At 38.5% G+C, this 2,965-nt stretch overlaps 1 protein-coding gene across 1 annotated transcript; it reads left to right on the top strand.

Annotated features, from left to right (window-relative positions):
* The first annotated feature begins 692 nt into the window (after nucleotides 1–692).
* On the top strand, nucleotides 693–1,118 carry LOC103736537 (keratin-associated protein 13-1-like). The gene has a single exon (XM_008836052.1). It carries the CDS (start codon nucleotides 693–695, stop codon nucleotides 1,116–1,118), a length of 426 nt encoding a protein of 141 aa, XP_008834274.1.
* The last annotated feature ends 1,847 nt before the right edge of the window (nucleotides 1,119–2,965 follow it).

Consider the following 2,965-nt stretch of genomic DNA (forward strand, 5'->3'; position numbering starts at 1 on the left):
GGGAGAACATATGTCATTTGTTAATACCTTCAAATACATAATATCCTCTCAATTTTTAATCATCCCTGTGTTTTTCTTTTTGTTTCAAGTTTTGAATCTGACTCCATTGAATATGAGACACTGGCTAAGTGTAGTGTTTAATTGTTTTCTGATACTTTTACATTAAATTGCTGTAAAGTAATTTTCAGAATAGCAATGAAAGGTGAGAATGTAGATCATTTAAATGAAGGCTCTAATCCTTCGTTTAACTCATCCAGTCACCAGATGATAATGCCATCTCACTCTCCAGCTATAGGAACAATCACCCACCAGAAAATACAGATCTGCACATCCAAGAAGCTGAGGCTGGTAACATAGAGCAATGGGAAAGCCTTCCCTAGCCATGATGGGATGGGCATAATTCAAAACAGTCACAGCGTTTTTCAAATAGGAGTAGCTTATTGGCATTTGTTCCAGGAAAATTACAACACCCATAAATACACTGTGCAGAAAACTATTCAATTGCAACTGCAATTACAGAGAGATTAGTGAGTTGCACATTTGTAAAGGAGGAAGCATACAAAGATGCCAAGGATGACCCTGCTGGGTACCACACCTATTGCTGAGAGTATATAAACCTATCTGTCCACAGGTGACATTAAAACTCAGAATCTCCTCAGTTACATCCAGCTGAGCCTACATCTCCTTTCAACATGTCCTACAACTGCTGCTCTGGAAACTTCTCCTCCCAGTCTCTTAGGTGCTACCGGTCTGCTTCACGTTCATCCAGTGGCTCCTCCTACCCCAGCAACCTTGTGTACAGCACTAACAGCTGCAGGCCCACCGCCTGCCAGCTGGGCTCCTCTGTCTACCGCAGCTGTCAGGAGACCCGTGATGATTCCACCAGCTGCCAGAAGTCCTGTGTCGTGTCCAGACCCTGCCAGACCAACTGCTCCTCCCCGAGGAGCTCCACACCGTGCAGTCCCTGCCAACCGACTTATGCTGGATCTCTGGACTTTGGATCTAACAGCTGCGGTTCGGGAGGCTACAGATCTAGAAGCTGCTTCTCAGGGGACTGTGGATCAAGTGGCTTCAGATCACTGAATTATGGAGTTCATAGCTTTCCTGCCCGATATTAGGAATCTGGTTTCTGCAAACCCATCTCTTTTCCTTCTAGCGTTTTCTATTCACCTTGTTACCAGCCGTTCTATACACGTGGCTTCTACCGACTTATCTGCTGACTTTCCTACTCACATCCTTCCATAGTAAGATCTCTTTATTTTATCCCTTGAGTAGTATTCTAATATGCTCTATTTTCTGGTGCTCTTTCCCCTCTAACCCTCAAATTTAATATTGGTTCTGTCAAACTGCAAGATTGATGAAAAATTCAAAGAGCCTTGCTGATAAAATTCATTATTTTTGCACTTCTCCCCAATTTAGAAGGTCAAATAATTTTATTTTAATAAACTTTCCTTTCTCTTGCTCATTTATGCTGCTAATGCACTGGCTATGTGTCTCCCACTTAGTCCCCAGCTGGTCATTCTGTTTTGGAAGGTTGTGGAACATTTGCAGGGTGAAGTCTTACTGAAGGAAGTGGATCTTTGAAAGGGAGGTTTATGTCCCACCTTTTTCCTGCCCTCTCCGTTTCCTGGTCCAGGAAGGGGCGGGTGAGGAAATAAACTCACATGCCTACTGCTGTAGATGAAGTGGGTCCTCAAACCCCTAATCAAAATTAATTCTTCCTTCTTTAAATTGCTTTTTGTGGGGATTTACAATTGGGATGAAAGAAGAAATGCTTAATGCCGTGATTAGGATTAGCATGGACTTTGGAAAGCTCAGGGTGGTACTGTAAATTTGTCTGGGCTTTACACATTTTCCTTTTTTAAAGCAGATTACTAAGTTTCCACATGGAAAGTTTCCACCTAAAAGTAAGTAGAGAATTGACTATTGAGGAATATTCCATGCATATCCAAGAATAGAATGTATCATAAATTTGAGGAATCTGAGAACAGAATTTAGATTTATGTGGGGAGATTGATGCATGATAGATCTAATATTTGGGTGTAACTTCCTGGTTTTACACAGTCACCGTGCAGGAGTGTGACTTTAAAAAAAGTTTATTTAGTACACATAGTCAAATTAATATTTTCAACCTATCACTTTAAATATTTAGTCTCCATAGTCAAATTAATATTTTCAGTCTGTTCAAATTATTTCCAGTTATATAAATATGGAGAAGACAGGTTTACACAGGAAAAACTAAGTTCAGCAGGTGGGAAACTACACCTGGATTCATTGCAAATATGTGAATGAAATTTAACAGAAAGCACCAACACCTTTATCATCAAATGTAACTCAGTGCTCTCTCAAAACAAAATTAAATAGCGTGGGTTTATACTGCATTCTTCTTTCCTACATCAAAGTGTTAGAAGGACTAGACAGAGACAGTAACAAGTATAGTAAGATAAGTACTTTAATAATAAAGAAGACAATATTTATATTGAGCAAGTGATGTTCAAAATATTCAAAAGTTTTTGCTATTCTTTGATTTATGAGATGTTCAGACATTCTTGAAATTAGAAGTGGATACAGCACACTGGACACTTGTCAAAAAGTAATCTAAAGATCACATTTTTCTTCACATTCACTTCCACTTTTACTACTAGAGAAATAAAATATTAAAGGAGCTGTAGAGTTCACTGGGTTCCACGTACTTATTTGGCTGTGGCAAATACTGAAATAGAAGAGTCAAAATTTTAAAATATTACAATTCAGGTTGTGTGCTCTGTTCAGAATTACTTTATTTTATCCCATTTATTTACCTGCTTCTATCCAACTGTGACATTGTCTCTTATGTCTTCTCTTTCACATGTTACCTTCCCTTCTTTATTTCTTTTCCTCCTACTTTCTCCATCATTTTTAGGAAACAATTATAATACTTATATAGTTAGAGAGGAAAAGTATCAGTAAATAAAATTTGAGGAAA

This window comes from Nannospalax galili, unplaced genomic scaffold (genome assembly GCF_000622305.1).
Source record: "Nannospalax galili isolate Female #2095 unplaced genomic scaffold, S.galili_v1.0 scaffold136, whole genome shotgun sequence".
In the NCBI taxonomy this organism is placed as follows: Eukaryota; Metazoa; Chordata; class Mammalia; order Rodentia; family Spalacidae; genus Nannospalax; species Nannospalax galili.